Source organism: Pipistrellus kuhlii, unplaced genomic scaffold (assembly GCF_014108245.1).
Source record: "Pipistrellus kuhlii isolate mPipKuh1 unplaced genomic scaffold, mPipKuh1.p scaffold_m20_p_75, whole genome shotgun sequence".
Lineage (NCBI taxonomy): Eukaryota > Metazoa > Chordata > Mammalia > Chiroptera > Vespertilionidae > Pipistrellus > Pipistrellus kuhlii.
The window spans coordinates 1,106,782-1,129,139 of NW_023425579.1; the positions used below are offsets into that span (position 1 = coordinate 1,106,782).

Consider the following 22,358-nt stretch of genomic DNA (forward strand, 5'->3'; position numbering starts at 1 on the left):
CACAGTGCAGCACAGACATCCTGTCACACAGAGACCCACACCTGGAACCCATATCCTCCTGCTGACCAGAGTTTAATAAATAAAATACAGTTACGTTTAATAAATGAAATGCAATAAAAAGGGCCGAGTGCCTTGCACAGTTCCCTTGCTGGTGAAGGGGAGCTGTGAGCCACCGCTGTGAAGGCCCCACAGTGCAGCCAGCCGCGGTCCTGCTCTGTCCTCCCGCTGGGAGGTCAGCAAGGACATGGGGTCTGACCTGGTGATGCCCTCACCTCTTTCCTCCTGGCACGGGGGGAGCACATAGTGGGCCTGCTCGGAAGGGGCAGGAGGGTGTCTGTGGGGCCTGTGTGTTTACGGACCCAGACAGTCTCCTCCATAACCATCGCCGTGCTCGGCCCACATTCACGTCGCACTCGGGCGGAGTCACACCGCGGCTGCTCAGGCGATGCCGGCGCTTTGGCCTCTCACTGAGCAGCCTGCCAGCACCTCTGACAAACACCCCCGCACGCAGCTGCACATCTGCTCCGCAGAAGCAGAAGTTACTTCAGGTTTGTGCGCTTCAAGAAAGCCATTTTGTAACTGACTCAGCAGAACTTGTCCTTAAGAGGCCGTCACTGAGGGCTTCCACCTCTTCCTATCAATCTCTGTGGGAATCCCTTAGAGCAGTGTTTCCCAAACTTTTGACATATGTGTACCGCTTTCATAATTTTCGTAACGCTGAGTACCCTTCGTACTCATGAGAACGTAGAATTAGGCTCAGCTAAGCACGGTGCAGGGCATATCCCACCAAACTCCGGTGCAACACGTACCCCCACCAGACTCTTCCCGTTCCCTTGGGGGTACGCATACCACACTTTGGGAAACACTGCCTTCGAGAGATGGCCCAGGCCCTTGGCCGAGCTGACCGCCTGGCAGTTCCCACTGACAGCAGCTTGCAGCCTTCCTGAGGGAGCTCGCGGCCGGTCACAGGACATGAAGCAGTTGCAATGCCTTTGCTTCCACGTTGGTGAGGTGTCTGCTCACCTAGGAAATTCCTATGTTAGCAGCCGCTCCCTGTTCTGTGGGTTTGTCTCGGATACAGGCATTGGAATTCCTTAAGAGTTTTTAAAGTTCCTAACAAGTTTTGCCTGGCTGGGTGACTCAGTGGTTGAGCATCGACCCGTGCACCAAGGGGTCACTAGTTCGATTCCAGTCAGGGCACGTGACTGGGTTGTGGGCTCGATCCCCTGTAGGGGTCATGCAGGAGGCAGCCAATCGATGTTAGTGTTTCTGTCTCATTGTTTCTCCCTTTCACTTCCTCTCTCTCTAAAAATCAATAAAAACTATATATATTTCCGTCTCTCCTGCTTTTAGATTGTTCCATTGAGTCTTCCAACATGTACTGAAGACTCTGTATTGCCCAGTAGTAGCTCTGCCCCAAAGCCAGAAATGACGAATACGCCACCGTCCTTGTCCACAGGGACATGCAGAGTCCTGGGTGGGCTGGAGGGAAGGAGAGACGGCAGCTCAGCCGCATGCGGCGTTAGGTCCCGGAAGCGGGTGTATGTGGCGGCTGAGTGTGGGCTGGAATGGGGTGTCTCCGTCCTTGGAGCCTTGTCTCGGGGTTGCCGGGAACCTGCCCTCGGGAGAGGGCTGGACGGGACGATGAGGTGAGTGGTGGGAACCAGTCCTGCCCTCAGGGCCCTCGGTAATGGTGGCTGTGGTCGTGTGAGCACTCACAGTCACGCACACTGTCAGCAGTTCTTACACGTGTTAGTGTTATGTAAGCAGACTAAGCTGGAAATTCTGTGGTAAAAGGGTGTCTGGAATGCTGGTTGCAAAATCATTCGTTTCCCTTCCTGTTTTAGGTACCAAAGCAGTCAGACGCACAGCCTCATTCTGAAAACCCGAGCCGCCCGGGGGACTGTGGGAAGAAGCAGGTGTCCTACCGGACGGACATTGTGGGCGGGGTGCCCATCATCACGCCGACGCAGGTAGGCCAGGTGCTGTGTGGGAGAGTTCCTCACGGGGTGATGTCAGTGCTGCTGTCAGGCTGAAGTAGTGCGACTCTGACAGTGCAGGAGTCTGAGTGCAGAAAGCGTACGTGGGTGTCTCTGGTTTCAGAAGTTAGGAGAACAGCGACACCAACGAGGATGTGGAGAGATTGGTACTCACATTGCTGGTGGGAACGGAAGTAGGAGGGCCCCTTCGGAAAAGCGTTTGGCAGATTTTCATAAAAATAAACTTGTAGTTAATTCATGACCCAGCATTTACACTCGTAGGCCGTAATGTATTGAAATGAGACGTATGTTTATATAGAAACCTGTACATGCATGTTCTTGACAGCTTTATGCTAAAAGCCCCAAGTTGGACCTAACACCAAAGCTGTTTAGCGGGTGAGTGGTTAACAGCGGTCAAACCAGGCGAACTGCTCAGCAGGAAGAGGGTGGGCTGCTGGTCCAAGGAGTAGCTGGCTGCATCCCCAGAGAATGTGCTGGTTAAGAAAGCACTTTCACAGGCCTCCCGACTCTACTTGCATTATATTCTCTAAACGGTAGGCTAGGAAGATGGAGAACAGGTTCGTGGCTGCTCAGGAGCTGGGGAGTGGACTAGAGAGGGAGCTGTGGTGGCCAGTGAGGGAGTGTGGTGGTGGCTACCTGCATAGGACGATGCACACAGACAGATGAATGTGTGTCAGTCCGTGAAATCCAGCCCCCCCACCCCCAGTTGCCAGCACCGGCTTCCCTCTGGCATCCGGGATCTGGACTTTCCTTGCAGCCTCGGCTTCATCCAGGACAACCAGTCTAATTACCATATTAGGCTTTTATTACTATAGATTGCTTTTAGAGAAGAAAGGAGAGGGAGAGAGATGGAAATGTCAATGAGAGAGAACATTGATCGGCTGCCTCCTGCATGCCTCCTAGTGGGAATCAAGCCTGCAACCTGGGCCAGTGCCCTGACCGGGAATCAAACTGGTGACCTCTTGGTGCACGGGTCAATGCTCAACTACTGAGCCACACCAGTGGTGGCCCTTCTGTACATTTTTAAAGTGCCAGGTGTACCAGTTAATGCGGATTTTTATAATCAAAGACACGATAATTTCAAGAGAAACATCGAAAGTGCTTTGTTCAAAGTAATGTCCATCGCTAGCCACACATTTCCCCCATCTTGCAGGTAATTTGTGGGTACCGTCCCAATAGAACTTTTCTTGTTTTGAGGCAGACTATTCAGAGACCCAATTTTCAACTTCTTTGTACGTTTTGAAATGCTGCTCAGAAAGTGCAGGTGTCATGCAAGGTCTGGTGAATACAGCATGTGGGTTAATACTTCCCGGCAAGATCTTTTAATGTGTCCTTAACTGGTTTTGAAGTGTGTGATGGTGCGTCATCATGAAGCAGAATTACTTTGCCGTGTCTTCTGGCACATTCTGCTCATTTTATGATCAAAGCGTGATTCAAATTGTCCTGGACATTCTCTGACTTTCACATCGAATCATCACTTTTCAAGCGTTTAAACCAGCGTTCACAAGTGTCTTGAGATGGAGCATTTTCACCATCAGCTTCCTGAAGTATACAACAACTTTCAGCAGCACTTTTCTTCAAAATTGAGTAATGAATTAAAACTTCCTGCAAATGCTCTTTTTTTGTCATGAAATTTGACATTTTTAAGTGTAAAAATATCTATGATGTTAACACTTTCAGGAAATTTGACGTGAAGTTTTGAAGCTTGCTGTTAATACAACAAAATAGCATACATATCAAATCTCACATATATATCAACATACGTGTAAATCCATCTATTGAAAAAAACCTGCATTATTAACTGGTACACCTGGTAACTTCCTGTGACTATATAATTATTTCAAAGTAAAAAGCTAAACCCACTGCCCCATCCCTCACACAGAAGCGCTGGTGGCCGGCCTGCACGGAACAAGAGGACAGGCAGGTGCGGGCAGGGAGGGACAGTTACCATAAAGCATCACAAATCAGCTCCACATTGTGTTCCTGACTCGTCTGAGGTGGAGCTGAAGATGTGCTAGGATGGCAGCTGGCCTACAAGTCTTCCCCTTCTTAGATTCTTAAAGTGTTTCCGCCACAGTTCACACCGTCCTTTCTGTGAGCTTCGGGCACAGTGCACGCAGGTCGGCATGTGCTTACGGCGGCCCCTGGTGCCCCCGGCGTTCTCGGCGTGTGGCCTCTAACGTGCCCCTGAGCTGGGCCCACAGGTGTGGGAGCTGAGCGCCAGGAAAAGACGTTCTCTTCTGCTTCCCTCCAGAAGGAAGAAGCCAGTGACTGTGGGGAGAGCGCTGACAGAAACCACCTGAAAAGGTCACCAAGCCATGTCCCCTACTTCCCCCCGAAACCGCCCTCCGACAGCGCCGTCATCAAAGCCGGCTACTGTGTCAAGCAGGGAGCCGTGGTGAGTGCGGGCCGATGCGCGCAGAGGAAGTGGGTTCTGCACGGACCTGCAGCGAGAGCGCAGCTGCGGATTGGTGGGGGCGGGCTCCCTGAGCAGCGGGCAGTGTGCGCAGTGCCCTGGTCGCCGTGGATGTCCGATGGCCTTCCGGCAGTTGTATTTTCTCCGGGAAGTGTTTCTGTTGACCCCTCCCCCCAGGAGAGGATCACGGTGTGGACGTCATCTCCGCACCCGCTTGGTGCTGGGCTGGTCTCTGTCGGAAGCTCCGTGGCCTTGGCCTCCTTAACCCCTCAGCCTCCTGGCTTCTCTGGAAGGGAAATCACATCACAAACCCCCTCCAAAGTGGGAAGGTGTGAGTCTGCCCGCCCAGCACCGGTCCTCGGGAGCACCGGCTCTGCCAGCCCGGCCGTGGAGCCAGAGGAGGGAGAGCCGGGCATCAGCATTCTGGCCTCACAGCACCTTCCTACGGGCGAGCTAAACCTTTAGGATTTCATAAGAAAGTAAACGTTTTCCAATGAGAGAGACGAACCCTCTGAGGGAAGAAAGACTGACACCCTGCAGGTCCCATGACGTCCCTCACTCAGCGCAGCTCAGCAGGGAAGGTCTCCGTTCCCATGTCCGACCTCCTCTCTCAGCTCAGGGGACCGGGGTGCGGGCTGGCAGGGTCTCCCCTCGGGCTGTGCGGCTGGTGTGGAGCCTCTCAGACCTCCTTCCTCTGTTTTCCTCTGGAGTCCGCAATGCCAGCTCCTAGAGACTCTGAAGTGCGTTCACAGAAACTACCTGTCGTTGGCAAAGTGTTTGTACAGGAAGGTTCGCTTTATTGATACCCATTGATATCTGTTGTCCTGCCAGTGAGTGCACAGTGCCTGCAGATGGAGACGCATGGTGTGGTTTCATACCGTTTCCTGTTCTTGCTCTCGACCGAGTGAGAGCATTTGTTTTGTGGGGGTGGGGGCGGGGGCGGGAGGATGGGGAAGTGCCCCCCCCCCCTTTTAAACTTTTGGAGCATTGAAATTATGAAGCTCTATTATACAATTACAGTCGTGTTAAAAGCTGAGGCCAGGATTGTGCTTGAGTTAGGAGTTCAAGGCCTGATGGTGAAAGAAATGAAGTCCATCTCTCTCCCCCAGGGGCAGGCAGCGGGGGCTCCTCGTCCTGCATGCCCCGTGGCAGTTCGCTTCAGAGCAGGTGGTGGCTATCAACATCGGGCCTCTCAGAGGCGTCTCACGTCTGTCTGATCTCTCGTAGATGAAGAACTGGAAGAGGAGGTACTTCCAATTGGATGAGAACACGATAGGCTACTTCAAGTCCGAGCTGGTACGTCGCTTTGTCATCAGCGTGCTTTAGGGGTTGGAGGATCGTTACACTGGGGCGGTTCTTGCAGGCAGTGTCTGTGCTGTCAGCCTGTTTTCTCCGGGTAAGATGGTGAGCATGGGGTTGGAGGGGAGCGCCGTGGTGCTTGGTGGATGGTCTCTGCTAGATGGATCGTAAATGATCGCAAATGAAAAGATGGCATCTTCAGAGACTTTCACCTTCAAAGGATTGAAAACATCAGAACCCCTCAGTCTGCAGTTTCCTTCGGGGCTGGAGGCGGAGGCAGCAGCAGAGGGAACTGGGTCTCAGCGTCAGCCTCAGCCTCCGGTCCTGCCGTCTGCCCTGCCGTCCGCCCTGCCCTCGGGAGCAGATCACGTCGTTTCTCCACACGAGATGGTTTTGTTCTATCCAAAGGAGGAATCAAAGATTGAAATTCCCGCTCCTCAGTTTGAGTAGCATCCTTACTTCGAACACGACAGGCCCGATGCTCGAAATTCGGCCCCCGCAGCCCGGCCGCCCTCGCTGCCCTGGCTTCATCCGGACCGTCGTTCTGCTGTTCCGTCTATTTAGCATATGAGCTCTTTATCATATGGGATCATTGCCACATGACCCACGTTTCGCAGTAGCCTGACGGGGACACTGAGTGCAGGTCTGTGCTTCACACCCTGCTCCTCTTCCTGTGCGATGGGACCTGTGAGGGGAACCACGTCCCTACAGGGGCAGGGCATACAGCGTTATCGTCGGAAGTTATTTTTAGATGAACTTTTGTAAAACCTTAAAGATTGTGACTTTAAAAGTGTTCGGCTGTGGTTCACGTGTTTCCTAGTGTCTGTAAAATAGCAGCTTGTCAGGTCAAGCTGTGCTGTCAGCGGCTTGCGGTCAGTCTGTGATGGAGCAGTGTGTGTGGTGGTGCACTGTGAGGGCCTGTGTGTGGGCTTCTGTCTGGCGGTGTAACCGTGGGTCAGGTGCTCACATATCTAACCTCAGGTCCCTCAAGTGTAGTACTAGTGCCTGTGTGTAGGGTGGTGGGAAATTCCAGCACATGCCCTGGCACCAAGGAACGTTGGATGAATTATGCTTAAAATAGTGCATTTGTATAAAAGTGTTCGTCTTAAAGCACTCATTTAGCCAAAGTGTGTGGGTGTCACTGTCTGGTTCCTGGGGGCAGTATTTGGCTTATTCTGATGCTGCAGACTCAGGAAGTGACACGGGTGACACGGGTTCATGTGGCACAGGTCCCGGGGTCAAACAGCCGAAGAGGCTTTTACGAAGAGACGTCATGTCTGTCTGTCTGCTCTCCCCGCAGGAGAAGGAGCCTCTCCGTGTGATCCCCCTGAAGGAGGTGCACAAGGTCCAGGAGTGCAAGCAGAGGTGAGCGCCGTGTGCTGGCGCCTGCATAGCCTGCAGGCGGACGGCCTGCTGCAAGGGCGTTTTCTGTGTTCGTGTCCTGCTTACCTTCTTAGAGTTGCCATTTGCTAGATCTTTAAAACCCTCGGGTAAAAGGATTGAGATTTTTTTTTTGTTTGAAAACTAAAAATTAGGAGTCAATCCTAAGCTTATTAATGAAAAGGAAAAACGTCCGTGTGAACAGCTTCTGTCCTATTTGGCAAGTTGGTGATTAGCATGTTAGTATTCCAAGGTTGGTGCAGGCAATGTAGTAATTGTGCAGTGCAAACTGATTTCTTCATGTTAAAAACTTTAAATTTTAAAGCAGTTTTTATGTACCTTATTGAAAATACACATATAATTCCCTGGCTGGTTTGATTCAGTGGATGGAGTGTCAGCCTGTGGACTGAAGGCCTCCGAGTTCGATTCTGATAGGGTTGTGAGCTCCATCCCCAGTGGGGGGGGGGGGGGGGGGGGGAGTGAGGGGCGTGCAGAAGGCAGCCAATGATTCTCTCCCATCATTGATGTTTTTATCTTTCTCTCCCTTTCTCTTCCTCTTTGAACTCAATATAAATATATAAAAATAAGTACAAAATAAAATATACATATTACTGAATAGAGCGAAAAAAAATATATATATATAGATATTACTATATAAACTTTAGTGCAAAAAGAAGTTGAAAAAATTGATAGCTTGGCTTTGTTAAATCAGTATTTTACCTCATACTTATTTTCTTATTTATACACTAGAGGCCCAATGCATAAAAATTGGCTTGCACTCTCACAATCCAAGACTCCTCAGGGGATGTCTGACTATTCCCTGAAGGATCGGGCCTAAACTGGCAGTCGGACATCCCTCTTTCGATCCAGGACTGCTGGCTCCTAACTGCTCGCCTGCCTGCTCGCCCCTAACCACTTGCCTGCCTGCCTGCTCGCCCCTAACCACTTGCGTGCCTGCCTTATACAAGTTATACAAGTTAACATCATCTGTCTTGGAACCAAGATATTAAGAAAAATCCAAAAGTTTATTTGGTCTAAAGCAATCTTGAATCTAAGAATTCTGAACAAATTCACTGTCACCCCTAACTGCCTTTGCCTTAGCCCCCGCTGTCATGGCTTCATCTGGGAGGTTGTTCAGCTGTCCTGTCTAATTAGCATATTACACTTTTATTATTATAGATATTTGGTATTGGGTAAATAAATGAAAAAAACTATCAAACAGCTGCTGCTTAAGACTTGAAAATTTTTTGTGTTAACAGTGACATAATGATGAGGGACAACCTCTTTGAAATTGTAACATCATCTCGAACTTTCTATGTGCAGGTAAGATACTTATTAGAAGGTTATAGATCCTCTTCACTGGAAATTAATAATTTTAGAGGGACATGAACTTGTAGGTTATAAGAATAAGCAAGACACAATGACAACTGCCGCTAGTTTTTTAAAATCATTGAAAGTATGACATATGTCCCCTTTTGTCCCCATCAACCTGACAATTCATCAGAAAGTGTTATGTGTGAAATCATTGGTAGGTCATGTTCAGGAAACGAGGGTGCTCTTTGCTGTGAGTTAGTTGAGTAGAACTAAGTAGTGTTTGGAGGAAGGGAAATCTATTTTACTTAGAAGCTAAGTGTATACTTTGAACTCGTGTTACTTTGCACATATTTTGGACTTTTGGTGCATCATTTTTTGTACTTTTGTAAAATTGATACATGATCAGAGTGGGCAGCAGAGCTTAGGTTTCAGTGATGGCAGACAGGCATCTGCATCTAAGTTTAAAACAGACTCTTAGCTCATTGTATTAATCAGGCTGGAATTTTTAAAAAACAAGATTTGTTTTTCTTTTATAAAACTTACATATGCTTATTGCAGAACACTTAGAAATTATAGAGAAATGTGAAGAAAAGGGTGGTTTATAAAACACACAGAATCCCACGTTCAGGCAAGCATTCTCTTTTTACTGCCTTTCTGACGGCATATGTTTGTGTAACAAGTGGAGTCATGACATATTGTACGTCCTGGTGGATGGCTCAGTTGGACCGTCGTCCATATCCCAAAAGGGTTGTGGGTTCCATCCCTGCTTGGGGTGGGTACGGGAGGCCCCGCTGGGAGTTTCCCACGTTGATGTCTCAGAGTGGTTTTGCTGTGGAGGCCGTTGATCCCCCAGCTCCCAGCTGGGTCTTAGACCTGGAGCCGGGGAGGGAAACGGACTGAGCATGCCCTCTCTCCCCAGGCTGACAGCCCCGAGGAGATGCACAGCTGGATCAAAGCCGTGTCCGGGGCCATCGTGGCGCAGCGCGGGCCCGGCCGGTCGGCGACTTCTGTACGTGTCCCCATCCCGTCACGCTTCCTCTCCCTCAGCCTCCCGGTTTCCTCCCTGTGAGATTCACTCACGGTGACTTCCACACCCCGGGGACCAGCAGGAAAGGCTGCATTTCCCGTGTGCTCCCCGTGGCGGACGGATCCGCAGCTCCTGCCGCAGTGTCCGTCTCCCGTGCACTCGGGACGGGTGGAGGCTCCCTGCCTGTGTCAGGCCTCCTGGCAGTCCGGTTGGCACAGCAGCCAGTGCTTAGTGCCGGTGGGGCCTGGCCAGGGAAGGCCCTGCAGCTGCTGCGCCCAGCTTCCGGTGACGTTGACCACCGAGCGGCCGGAACCTCTGCCCCGATGGCTCACAGGCGGGGTGTCAGCTCAGGGCCTTCCCAGGTTCTGCCCGCCAGTTGGAAAGGCTGCCTTTGTTTACCGTCTTAATTAGCCTGTGGTAGTGTCTCGGAACGTTAAAGCAGCTAGACATGCTCAGACAGTAAGAAGAATGTTTTAAATGTGACTTCCCTCGTCCGGGTACAGCACAGGAGTAAGGTTTACTTTCAGACCCCCTTGGTCTCTGGGCTCCGATGGGCGGAGGGTGAGGACATCGCGAGGTGCCCTCAGGCCTGCAGGACGTGGGCCGACGAGGAACATGGTCACATGATGCATTTCCCTGGTGTAATGTGACCTTTTGTTTTTTAATAGATTTTTATTTAATTCAGGGAGGAAGGGAGGAGGAGAGAGAGAGAGAGAAACATCAATGATGAGAGAGAATCATGGACCGGCCGGGACCGGTTTGGCTCAATGGATAGAGCGTTGGCTTGGGGACTGAAGGGCCTCGGGTTCGATTCCGGTCAAGGGCATGTACCTTGGTTGCAGGCATATCCCCAGTAGGGGGTGTGCAAGAAGCAGCTGATCGATGACTCTCTCTCATTGATGTTTCTAACTCTCTATCTCTCTCCCTCTCTGTACAAAATCAATAAAATATATTTAAAAAAAAAAGAATCATGGACCGGCTGCCTCCTGCAAACCCCCATTGGGGATCGAGCCACCTGGGCATCTGCCCTGACCAGGAATCGAACCGTGACCTTCTGGTTCACAGGTCGACGCTCAGCCCCTGAGCCACGCTGGCCAGGTGGTAACATTGCCTTTCAATGGTTTCCTGCTTGTAGTCACCACAGACCAGTTCGTACAAATCTACCTTCCTCACTCCTTTCTTTCTTTTTTTTTTTTTTTTTAATTTATTGACTTTTTTACAGAGAGGAAGGGAGAGGGATAAAAAGCCAGAAACATCGATGAGAGAGAAACATCCATCAGCTGCCTCCTGCACACCCCCACTGGGGATGTGCCCTCAACCAAGGTACATGCCCTTGACCTGAATCGAACCCGGGACCCTTCAGTCCACAGGCCCACGCTCTATCCACTGAGCCAAACCGGTTTCGGCTACCTTCCTCACTTCTTAATCACGCCTTCTCCTGCCCTCTCTGGACTGTCAGAGTCCCTTCCCGGCGTTTCCCGGTCACCGCTGTGCCTGTGGCCTCCGGTCGCTGTGGGATTCTGCGAGCATGCTGCGGGGAGAGAACGGGAGGGTGTGTGTGCTGGTGGCGGGCGCGGACTGTCCGCTCAGGCTCCTCTCGGTAGGTGGACTCTAACCAGCTTTGCACTGTGTTCCAGATGCGGCAGGCCAGGCGGCTGTCGAACCCTTGTGTTCAGAGGTACACACCCAGGACGGGGGGACGGGCACGGATGTGGGCGCGCACGTGCCTTCTCACTCCCTACTCACCGTCCGTCCTAGGAAGTTGAGCTAACCAACTGCCTCCTGCAGTGGCCGTAACCTGTGACACTAACAGCCCTCAGGTCGGAGGAGCAGAAAGATAACGAGAAACAACCTGGCCGACAGAAAGGCCGTGGGCGCTGTCACCTAACACTCAGCTGGCGCAAATGCCAGTCTCAGCGCCCGTGTTTTCTGTTTTGAATTTTCATGTGACACCACTCAGCACGCATCCTCGTCCTAACGTGTGCAGTCGTGCATGCCCGGGTGTCGGACGGACTCTGCTGTAGTTTGCATGGCACTGAGTCTCGGCGACCTCCCACCTCCCGTGGGCATCGGTCCCTGGGCAACTGGCAGCACTTTGTTCCCGGACCACGGGGTCGGGGAGGAGCACAGCGCACTGGGAGCTGTGCCGAGGCCTGCAGGTCTGAGGCCGCCGGAGCGAACCGAGATCGCAGTCACACCCGGCCACTCCTGCAGCTTCCCGTGTTCTCTGTCACCTTAAGCCAGACGAAAGCATGACATTCAGAGCTAGACACGCAGGTACACAGCGAGCACAGGCTGTGCTCGTGTCGCAGGGCATTCAGGCGCTGGGCACGTAGAGCGTGTGGCCGACCTCGTGCTGCCTGACCGTGGACTTGAAACAAAGCAGCCCAGCTGAGCGGGCGCTGGATGGAGCCGTGCCCTCGCCGGCAGGCTGTGCCTTTGGGTGGGCTCCCAGCGCCCGCGGGACGGGCTGCTCCTTAGCGAGGGCGCCGCCACGCTTCACTCGCTCTGCACGCACCTGGCTTGGAGAACGTGCGCACGCTTGCTGCATGGCTCACGCTTCTGCTCTGTGTGTGTGTGTGTTGTTTCTCAGAGTAAAGCCTCACGTGAGCTCCTGACTGTGTGCGCGTGACTGACCGTGTCTGACCCCCTCCCTTCCAGGAGCAGCCCGGGGGCCCCGAGCCCCGGCCCGCGCCCCGCGCCCCCGCCCCGCATACCGCCGCAGCTCGCAGCAGCTCTCTGGTCTCAAGCTTTGCCCTGGAGAAGCGAGGATTTTGCGAGTCTCTTGCCAAGGTCAAGCCAGGGAGCTTCAAGGTCCAGACTGTCCCTGCAAGAGAACCAGCTTCCAAAGTGAGCGGACGCGCCCTGCCCGCCCCGCCCAGCAGGAATGGCCCTCGGGAGGGCCAGTGCGGCCCTGCGGTCTTGGACTTGGACTTGGACGACGCGAGCCTGCCGGTCAGTGACGTGTGAGCCGGACACTCGGCAGCCGCCGTGCCGGCTCCCCTCTCCTGAGGCTTCAGCCAAAGATGACGGTCACAGGCCCTCACAGCCTGCCCCTGGCCTCGACGTGCTCCTGAGCCGGTGAACCAGGCCTGGGCGCAGCCAGCGCTCAGCGGCGCCTTTTAGAGGAAAGAAGCGGAGTCTCCTCTCGGCTGTCCCATGGTCGTGCGGCCTCACTTGGGTGATGAAAACGTGCGTGTGATGTTTTTTCTAATGAATTTGATCATTACATCTTTATCCCCTTAAAACATTAAAAATGCTTATCAGTTATCTCGGTCATTTAAAAAATTGCTCCCATGACTTCCTCTTAGATGATCAATATTGACACATTGTTGCTGGTTAATGTTACTGAATGAAAATTGCCAGACCCAGATACCTAAGCCCCCGATGTCTGGTGCTGTGATCCCTCCCAGGGTGCGGGCAGGTCTGACGGGACAGGCTTGGCCCTGGGTCTCCAGGTGTGTGCGTCTCACCCAGAGGCTGTCCTGGTCTGTTGGGAGGGTGTGAGCTGTGCTGGGTGGAGAAAAGGGGAAAGTAGATTTTTTAAAAACTGATTATTGGACGTGTGTTTGAAAAAGGTTAAATAAGGCTGCAGTAGTCATTGCTGAATTCAGCAGAAATCATGTGGAGACCTGGTTTTCCTACGCAAGTTTGTACCATGTTCTTATTTCTGTGTTGGGTCCGAGGGAGACCCCAGGTTCCTATGTAAGGCCTCCTCCCTAGTTCTGCGATTGGCCTCGGCTGTCACCAACAGCCTCTACTGCAGTGCCTGTGGCCACCTCGTCACTGTGCTCAGTCCTGCCTGATGGGTTTAACCCTGTGCTGAGTACAGCGTCACTTTCCGTTCGGGAGACCAGATGCTGCTGTGCCTGTGCAGTGTTTGTGTTCCAGAACACATGCCAGTCCACAGTGTCCGGGGTGAAAACGCAAACAGACGTGAGCGCCTCTGCAGAGCGCTCTGCCCGCCCCAGGCGCTGTGACCCCCTCGGAGCAGGTGCCTGTGGCAGTTCCTCGTAAACATTTGCTTTCAGGAAAGACTCTTGAGTTCACATGCTGCTATTTCTGTGACATTTTACCATTTACCAGTCCTGCTTGTTCTGAATTCATCCTGTCCCGTGTCGTCCCCTCATTTTCTGAGATGAGTTCGTGTCTGAGAAAGCGACTCCTGCGCTGCGGTGCGTGAGGTCACTGTCCATGACACTATTTACAGAGCTCACCTCCTCCTGAAGCATAAGCTGATGTCGTTCACGTCTGTTTAGTTTCCTTCTCTGCGGCTCCATCCGAAGTGATGGAGGGGAAGGTGGTGAGCAGCTCTCACTTTCTATTCTTTGTGCCGGCGGCTCCGAGGCCCCAGCGCCCTGGAGCCGGCGTGGACGGCGGGGCTGCGGCAGGTCTCGGTACCACTTCCGCGTCGCATGTTTATTTCTCATATTTTGATAATCTGATGTTTTTCATAGTGACAAAATACTATCTATTTTGGGTCTTTTTATGGAACTACCCTTGTACTCAATAGCATAGGAAAACATTCTTGTGATTTTGGGGTCTTCTGATATTTATCTCAATACTTTTATAATAATATGAAAATTATTTAATTATTTTAAAGCATATGCTTTCTTTGTAAACATGTCACATCTGAATTGTCAGAAATTCCTTTGAACACCTTACTGTTGGCTGCATTTTTCTGTACATGTAACATGCCTTCTTTCAGAATGGGGACACGCGTGTGCCTCCCAGCATTTACCTGTACACGCGTCTGTACAATCCCGAGTGGGACACTGTAACAAGGAGAATAAACCGCTCAGAACTAATCCACGCCCTCCTCCCGTGTCTGGCTGTGCTCTGTGAACGGGAAGGCGGGGTGGTGGTGCGGCTGATGAACTTGTGGGCTGAGGCAGGCTGCTGGGACCCTCGAAAGACACTGCACATGGAAACAGAAGTCGGGGGAAAAGTGCACACACTGTGTTCAGCGAAACGTGGTCTCAGAAAGGTGCCCATCGGCTTCAGAGCTGGGTGGGTGGCCGGGGGCGTGCTGTGCAGCTGCATGGAAGACGATGTGACGCACACGGATGCCCAGGGGCTGTGGGCGCTCGTCAGGGCCTGCCCGACGCCAGGGGGGGACCGACACCCGGTCAGCGGCGGACAGGGCGTTGCTGTGTGATGGGCATCTGCCACGGGCACCTGTGGGGCATCTTGGTGAGCTGGTGCCGCTTCCCCTCCCTTCCTAGGACGTGTGCAGGGTTTTTTTTGTTTGTTTGTTTTTAAAAAAAGAACGTTCTAAACTTGCTGCTTTTACAAAAGGAGAGGTCCCGTCCTCAGCCTCTCACTGGTGGCTGTATTCGGGACTTTCCCCCAGGGAGCCGGTCAGAGCCTGGGACGCCGCCAGGCAGGAAGTGCTGTGTGCCAAGGGCAGTGCTGGCGCTGAGTCCCGGCTGGCTGGGAGTCTTCCTGGCCTGGGGCAGGGTGTGCCAGCCCACACGGACCCCGCTGGGAAGCACACTTGCAGAGTCTGCTTTCCAGTTGCAGCCTGTGCGTCTCAGACACAAAAGCATTCGTCTTGTTCCCAGATGATTTTTGAAAATTATATTCCAAGCTTCACACAGGACGTGGAATAAAAATATGACTAAGTTGGGGTTAGCATTGAATTTCTATTGATAAAATCATAGTATTCCATTATGACACTAGAGGCCTGGTGCACGAAATTTGTGCACTCTGCAGGGAGGGGGGGCGGTGTCCCTCAGCCCAGCCTACGCCCTCTCGCAGTCCGGGAGCACTCTGTGGGCTTAGGCTCACGGGGAGTGGGGAGGCAGGAGAAGCTCCCGCCCTGCCGTAGCACTCGCCAGCCTCGAGCCTGGCTTCTGGCTGAGCGGCGCTCCCACAGAGCACACTGACCACCTGCATTGAGCATCCGCCCCCGGGTGGTCAGTGTGCATTATAGTGACCTGCTGTTCCGGTTTATTTGCACACTAGCCTTTTATTATATGGGATGGGATGTTTAAAACGAATGATGCCCTTAGTCATGTGGTAATGGCGCCACCATCTGGTTGTGTCATTGCTAAACTTAATTGGGCCCTGCATCAACCTGAGCCAGGAGGTCAGGGTTCGATTCCCAGCCAGGGCACATGCCCCGGGTTCCAGGTCGATCCCCTGGGGCAGGGGAATGGGGGGGGGTGGAGTGTAGAAGGCAGCCTACCATTGATTCTCATCATTGATGTTTCTATCTTTCCCTCTCCCTCACTGAAATCAATAAAAATATTTAAAGAAATAATAAAAATAAAGCAATTGAGGAGTCACTTTATTTTGCTCATAGAAGATTAGAGAAGATATGCAAATTACCTCTACGTTCTTTTTGAGATCATTGTTCTCAATAGTTACAAGAAAACCTCAGAGCTCTTGGTCAGTCTTCCCGAGGATAACATTGAAAAACGAGTAAAATAGAACCAGCACATGGACCCGGATCCCGTCAGGGTCCCAGGCATCCGTCAGCACAAGGGGCCCCCACTGCCAGACGCATGCCCCAAATCTAGTCTAAAACCCTGTCTGTTTTATACCGAGGTTTGGGCGCAGACCCACCGGCATTCCTGCCTCGGAAGAAGTCCTGCGAGCGGCCCTTTGCTTACAGTGAAGCAATCCCTCCGATTGTAAATGGGTTGGATTTGCATTCAATCTGCTTTGAGCGTTTTCCAGAGCAGTGCTTGTATTTCACAGGGAGAGGTTTCTGTACACACACTTAAGGGTGATATTTGAGAAGCAGTCATGGCTGGTTTCACCCTGGCACTGGCTGTGCAGACTGTGCTTGTCGCCTGCTGTTTTCCCACCAATGGGGCCCCGGTCGAATCTGCATCTTGAGGTCACAGTGCCCAGCACACGGGAGACCTAAGGCGAGGGCGACCCCACCAGGAGTTTGCAGAGCTGCGAAGTGCAACACGTTCCTGGCCGGAGTGGCTCCGTGGTGGAGCGTTGACCTATGAACCAAGAGGTCATGGTTTGATTCTCAGTCAGGGCATATGCCTGGGTTGTGGGCTCCATCCCCAGCAGGGGGGCGTGCAGGGGGCAGCTGATCCATGATTCTCATCTTTGATGTTTCTACCTCTCCTCCTTTTCTGAAATCAATCTATATATATATATATATATAAAAGCCTAAGCGACTGTTTTGCCCAAACAACTGGTTACAATGACACACACTGATCACCAGGGGGCAGACACTCAATGCAGGAGCTGCCCCTGTTGGTAAATGTGCTCCCACAGCCAAGCTCCTGCAGTCCCTGCCCCCAACTGGCTGGCCCCCATGGGCCCCAATCACTGGCCTGGCCGAGGGACCGCACCCGTGCATGGATTCGTGCCCTGGGCCTCTAGTAAAAATATGTTTTAAAAAACCAAAGTGCAACACGTGATAAAAATCAAGCCTGGAAAACTACAGTGGCCTGGGGATGGCACATGGGGACGGGAGGTCCGAGAGGGAGGGTGAGGCTGAGGCGCTGCCGGGCACTCTGAGCAAACACCGTCACACAACAATAGGTTTGAAAATGTCCCTTCGGACTTGAAGGGTTCATTGCTTCCTTCTCTCCCAAACGGGCATTTCCCCGGTCGCTGGTTCCTCCTGCCAGGCCGGCGGGTGGGGACTCTCAGGAGGAGCCTTTTTTACAATCTTTTTTAAGTCCTCACCCGTTGATGTCAGAGAGAGGGAGAGACGAACAGAAACATCGATGTGAGAGGAACATCGATTGGTTGCCTCGTGCACATGCCCTGACCAGGGCCTGGGCCGGGAGGAACCTGCAGCTGAAGGTCAACACTCTGTCCACTGAGCCACACCAGCCAGGGCTGCGCTTCTTTCCAAATGTCCTTTGGTCCAGGGACGTCCATTCCGCCGTGACCTCCCCACAATCCTGCTTGTTGCCTGGGTCCCTGTGGCACTCTCCCCGGTTCGCAGGGTGGGGAGAGGGTGGGGGTGTGGAGCCCCGTGAGGAGGGTGATCAGATGCCTCACCTGCAGTTCCTCCATCTAGAACGGCGACCGAGAGGCGGCCGTGGGGTTTGGGGGTGAGGAGGCCATTGGTGACCTTCGTAGGAGCAGGTGGGGTGGACTGGTGCAGGCAAACAGCTGTCTCTAAAACATACATATTTCTTATTGATTTCAAAGAGGAAGGGAGAGGGAGAGAGAGAAAAATCAATGATGAGAGAGCATCCTGGATCGGCTGCTTCCTGCACACCCCCTACTGGGGATCGAGCCTGCCACCCGGAACCAAACCGTGACCTGGTTCCTAGGTGGACGCTCACCACTGAGCCACGCTGGTGGGCCACAGCCGCTCCGAGGGGTCGGCAGCAGTGGGAGCAGAGAGGGGCCAGGTCTTTGAAGGCGGGAGGCGGGGCATTGGGTGAGGGGATGACCAACCCGCCTGGGACTGGGGATGTGGTGGGGAGAGAGGCTCTGGAACCATGTCCTCGGGAGGCGAGGGGTGGGGCGCTCCCCGCACCAGCAGAGGGCGTGGCCTCGGGCCCTGTGGGGCCCTCTGCCCGGCGGGCGCGGAGGGGGCAGGCTTGGGGGGGCGGGGGTGCAGCGGTGTTGGGCGGGGACGGGTGAGCTGCTGGCTGGGAAGAGAGAGAGGAAGGAGGGTGCAGAAATGGGTGCAGACATGGGCGGGCTGGGTCCATTTATGCTTAGCTGTCGCCCCGTTTCTGGGAGAAAGGCCGGGGTTAGGTTGTGTTATTTTTAAATGGCTGCCTGGTGCTTGCTATTGTTCTGTTGGGGGTTTGCACAGACGGGCCTCGGCCTGCATGTTCCTGTGTGTGGAGTCTCCAGCCTCAGGAAGCTGGAAAGGAACTGGAATTCTTCTCCTCCATGGCCACGGCCCACCCCGGCTCCCGTGACGGCTCCGGGCGCAGGCACGCCCGTGCTCACGTGACGGGCTGAGGCACAAACCCTTGGAACCTGCACGCTTTCTGGGACTTCCTTTGGGCCAAACTGCGGACCACGGCCGGGAGGCAGGACCCCAGGGGCCGGATAGGCCCGGGGAAGGCAGCGTTTCACGTTAGAAACACCGGGGTGGGAGCCCAGGGGATCGGTTAGGGAGGGACAGTCAGACGGCGAGAGACCGGTGCGTGTAACCGCGGACCGCCGTGGGGAGCGATCCCAGCCAAGGAGACGGGCTCCGGAGGTGGCGGGCTTTCCCCTTCAACCTCCCGGTGGCCCCCCGGTGATGGACGAGGGGCGGGAGGGAGCCGAGCGGGACCTCTGAGGCTGGTACGAGGGTAAAATGCCGGACGAGGCTGAGGTGGGTGCCGATGGGCCGGCAGCGTTCACACCAGCACTGAGCCAGGAGGGAGGGAACCGGGCCCGCCGATGTCCGGAAAGAGGAAGGGCCGCGGCCGGGCCCCGAGGTGTCACCTGAGGCTCCGGAAGGCGAGGCTGACCTTGTCCGGGAGGACGCTGCCTGGACGTGACGCCCACAGACGGCTCTTCGGCTCTTCGGGGAGAGGGCTGCGCTCAGACCGCCTTCGCGGCCCCGTCAGGTCTGTCTGCCGGGCCTCACGTAGGCCGCCCGGAGCGAGTCAGGGAGCACGTGCCCCCTTGGCCCTCCAGTCCCGAGACAGTTTTCCCACAGCAGCCTCCTCCCCACCTCCTCCCAGGTCCCCTCCCCGGCCTCCTCCCCGGCCTCCTCCCCAGCTTCCCCCCCCCCTCCCCTGTCCCCTCCCCCCCTCCCCAGCCCCCTCCCCCCCTCCACGGTCCCCTCCCCATCCTCCTCCCCCCCCTCCCCGGCCCCTTCCCAGGCCTCTTCCCCCTCCTCCCTGGCCTCCTCCCCTCCTCCGAGGCCTCCTCCCCCCCGCCCCTCCCCCGCCCCCTCCTGGGCCTCAGAGCCGGGACCTGGTCCTGGCTCCCTCTGCTCGGGGTGACAGGCCGGGGCGGGGCTCACTCGAACCCGCTCCAGCCCAGCTCCCGGGTCCTGGGGTTTGTGCGGACAGCACTGCGTGATGGGTGGGTCTTGTCTGTGGGCTGCGGGTGTGACAGGCAGTAGCTGCTGCCGCAGACCCATCGCGGGGCCGGCCGGGGCCTCCCAGCGGGAGAGGGGCCGCATCCAATCCCCAGCCGGCCTCGGGCGCCTGCGGACCAGCCAGTCTGCAGTGCTTTTTGCTGCTCACATCTGACCGTGACCTTCGCTCCCCTCTGTGACTCAGCCGGCCCCACCCGGCCCCCTGGCTCCGCCTCAGTCTCCCCTGCACGTAGGGTCCGGCCTCGGGCCTGGGTTCCAGTCAGCACCCAGTCACCCGGGCGGAAGCCGGGGGGGCCCTAGGTCACAGAGACCACACCCAGGCCCAGCACAACCCACCCACCTGGCCCGCCCGCAGGACCCCCTCCCAGGCCTAGCACCGAGCCCTCCCCACGAGGCAGAGACCACACCCTAACCCTGCCCTCCGGGAGAAGGTGGCCCGGCCCTGACCCCTCAGGGAGAAGGCCCGGCTGGAGTGCTGAGAGCTGGAGGTCCCATAAAAAATGGAACCGAGCCCTAGCTGGTGTGGCTCAGTGGATAGAGCGTTGGCCTGCGAACAAAAGGGTTCCAGGTTTGATTCCCGGTCAGGCGCACATGTCCGGGCTGCAAGCTCAATCCCCATTAGTGGGTGTGCAGGAGGCAGCTGATCCATGATTCTCTCTCATCTTAGATGTTTCTGACTCTCTCTCCTTCCTTCCTCTCTGAAACCAATAAAAATATGTTTTAAAAAATGGAACCCATTTCAGGGAAGAAAGGAAATAAAAAGATAAACATGGGTTGGCCTCAGAGCCGTGCTCGCTGCCGCAGAGGCTCTGACTGGACCGTAGGCGGCCGGTGCCGCCGGCTGCGGGGGTGGCACAGCGGCAGCTGCTCCGGGCTTGGCCACACCCCGCCCCTGGGCTGCGTGGAGCAGACTGGCTGGGTGAAGGGCTGGTGTCTCAGGAGCCGCCCTGGCCCGGGAACTACAGGCGTGTAAACACGGATTCCACATGACGCCACCACGGTCCCAGCCTCCTGTGGCTCCAGGTGTCCAGCTGCCCCCGTGGGGTTTGTGTTGTTTTTTAAACTGAGATGGAATTCAAATACCGTGCAATTCACCGCGGAAGTGTACGCATGGGGAGGTCTTTAGTGTGCCTAAAATACCTGCAACCATCACCACATCAATTTTAAAACATTTCACACCTTAAAAAGACCCCTCCCTGTGCGGTGCCTCTGCCCTCACCCCAGCCCTCTCTCTCTCTCTCTCTCTTCCTCCGTGTGTGTGTGTGTGTGTGTGTGTGTGTGTGTGTGTAAATCTCCAGTTCCGGACATGTTGTGTGAATGAAGTCGCGTACTGTGGCCTCTGTGCCCGGCTTCTCTCTCTGAGGGGAGGTGTCCGAGGCCGCCACGCTGGGCACTGTGGGTGCGTCCCTCTTCCCGGCTGAGGAGCAGCCGCTGCAGAGACGGCACGGCCACCGGCCTGGGGTCTTTCCTCTTCGGGGAAACGGCGCTTTGAGCCTCTGACAGGTTCTGAGTGCTCTCGTGCGGAGCTTGGCCTGCTGGGTGCCCTGGTGGCTGTTTGTTTGAGGACTGGCCAGACCGTTGTCCGAAGTGGCCACACCACGTCCCCTCTCCCCATCCTGGCATCTCTGCCCGTCCCCTGGTCTGCGCTTCTGGCCAGAGACCTGGGCTGAAGTGGTGTCTGGTTGTGGTCCTGCTTTGTTGGTGATGGATCATGTGACCCAGCCGGGCCTTCTCCCTGAGAGTCATGTGGTCCAAGTCACATGGTCCAGCCCAGCCCTCTCCCTGAGGGGTCACATGGCCCAGGGGGCCTTTCCAGCTTCTCTGTGTTTGACTCATTGATAGGGTATTTTTTCCTTTAAAAAATACTATAATCATTAAAGATTTTAAAATTGATTTTCTTTTTTAGAGAGAGAGAGAGAGTGAGGGAGTGAGGGAGAGAGGGAGTGAGGGAGAGAGTGAGGGATTGAAGAAGAGAGGGAGTGAGGGAGAGAGGGAGAGAGGGAGTGAGGGAGAGAGGGAGAGAGAGAGGGATTGAAGAAGAGAGGGAGTGAGGGGGAGAGGGAGAGAGTGAGAGAGAGGGAGAGAGTGAGTGAGGGATTGAAGGAGAGGGAGTGAGAGAGAGGGAGAGAGTGAGTGAGGGATTGAAGGAGAGAGGGAGAGAGTGAGAGAGGGAGTGAGGAAAAGAGGGAGAGAGGGAGAGAAGGAGAGAAGGAGAGAGGGAGTGAGGGAGAGAGGAACAATGGTCAGTGGCCTCACACACACCCCAGCCGGGAATCGGCGACATTTCGGTGCAAGGACAACGCTCGACCAATGAGTCACACTGGCCAGGCCTCATTTTTCCTTTTAAACAGTTGTTTGTTTTTAACTTTGAAATCATTTTACGTCTAAACCCTCACTGACCCGTGACCCCGTGTCCCCACGTCTCAGCCACACCTGCCCACGCCCTCTCTGCCACGGAAACAACCGGAACAAAATGAGACGTGACGGACGTGCACCTCTGAACTCCAGGCATCTTCGTTAGACAACAACAGCGCCCCGCCCGCCCCCCAGCCGCGGCGAGGGCACCTGATCGGAGCCGGTGCTGACCCGGCCCGGTCCCGTCATCCACGGCCCTGAATCAGGTTCCGCCCGGCGCCCGGCGGCCGCGGTTCACCGCTCAGGGCCAGGCTCGGGCAGCGGGGACCAGTGACCGGGGGCAGTGACCGGGGGCAGTGACTGGGGGACAGTGACCGGGGGCAGTGACTGGGGGGGGTGACCGGGGGCAGTGACTGGGGGGGCAGTGACCGGGGGCAGTGACTGGGGGGGGTGAACGGGGGCAGTGACTGGGGGACAGTGACCCGGGGGGCAGTGACCGGGGGCAGTGACCGGGGGCAGTGACCGGGGGCAGTGACTGGGGGGGCAGTGACCGGGGGCAGTGACTGGGGGGGGGGTGACCGG

The 22,358-nt window shown here is 55.0% G+C and overlaps 1 protein-coding gene across 4 annotated transcripts in view; it reads left to right on the forward strand.

Annotated features, from left to right (window-relative positions):
* The window catches only part of PLEKHA1 (pleckstrin homology domain containing A1), a 28,587-nt gene extending 14,340 nt beyond the window's left edge, over positions 1-14,247 (forward strand). Inside the window, exons 6-13 of one of the 4 annotated variants that reach the window (XM_036423021.2) lie at positions 1,848-1,973; positions 4,255-4,398; positions 5,644-5,712; positions 7,016-7,080; positions 8,355-8,418; positions 9,329-9,418; positions 11,074-11,114; positions 12,098-14,247. In XM_036423021.2, the coding sequence (XP_036278914.1) occupies positions 1,848-1,973; positions 4,255-4,398; positions 5,644-5,712; positions 7,016-7,080; positions 8,355-8,418; positions 9,329-9,418; positions 11,074-11,114; positions 12,098-12,290 (792 nt within the window). In that variant the 3' untranslated portion in view covers positions 12,291-14,247. The remainder of the gene's footprint in view (positions 1-1,847; positions 1,974-4,254; positions 4,399-5,643; positions 5,713-7,015; positions 7,081-8,354; positions 8,419-9,328; positions 9,419-11,073; positions 11,115-12,097) is intronic. The other 3 variants (XM_036423018.2, XM_045576128.1, XM_036423020.2) reach the window with 3 other exon arrangements.
* The last annotated feature ends 8,111 nt before the right edge of the window (positions 14,248-22,358 follow it).